We start from the raw sequence: 656 nt of genomic DNA, 5'->3' as shown, positions 1-656 counted from the left end.
GTCCCATCTCCAAGTCGCGAACAAATTCTGCGTTGGATTGACAAAGCATGGTCTCAAATCTCCGAAGAAACAATCTGCAATGCGTGGCGCAAATGTGGCTATGGGGTGGTAGTTTAGATCAATACATCTTTACTCTACATTCCAATTGATTCGTGGTACTCTTGAATGTGCTGGAAGAGTACAGCCTTCACCACACCGACGTTGCGTTCCGAGCGCGCGCGTTCCGATCGACTGGGTGATACTCGTAGGTCTTCTACGACCAAGGCGATCTTGTTTTGAAGCGATTCTTTGTACTTGAGCAATCGTAGAGGAAGGTACCCAACATGGCAGCTTTGCTCGGTAGCTACCAGTCGATATACCTTGATTACCTCTTCCAGGTTGTCGCTGGTGCCTTGGATGGCAAGACGGAACACAACGAGGTCATCAACTGTCAGGCTATCGCCACAGATCTCATGGCATGTGCACGATCGCGTGCCTTCACCACTCGAGACACCGACAATGTCGACAGCCTTCAAATCCATCCGTCGCCGAGAACACAAAACTGAGCGTTGATATTCGGTTGGATAAATTTTAACCAATAACCAATGATTAGGTATAACTCCAAGCGCAACTCCCACAATTTTCCAGACAGGACTTCCGGTTCGAATCAGGTACAA

At 48.3% G+C, this 656-nt stretch overlaps 1 protein-coding gene across 1 annotated transcript; it reads right to left on the bottom strand.

Annotated features, from left to right (window-relative positions):
* Positions 1–88: 88 nt before the first annotated feature.
* On the bottom strand, positions 89–551 carry H310_15366 (hypothetical protein; the record flags this gene model as incomplete). Its single annotated transcript, XM_008883342.1, has 1 exon — positions 89–551. A coding segment is annotated over one exon (417 nt), but the record flags the coding sequence as incomplete, so codon positions are not given.
* Between the last annotated feature and the right edge of the window lie 105 nt (positions 552–656).

The sequence above is a fragment of the Aphanomyces invadans genome (genome assembly GCF_000520115.1).
Source record: "Aphanomyces invadans strain NJM9701 unplaced genomic scaffold supercont1.395, whole genome shotgun sequence".
NCBI lineage: Eukaryota > Oomycota > Saprolegniomycetes > Saprolegniales > Verrucalvaceae > Aphanomyces > Aphanomyces invadans.
Note: the sequence above shows the minus strand (reverse complement) of the source record. Positions and strands in the feature narration are given on the sequence as shown.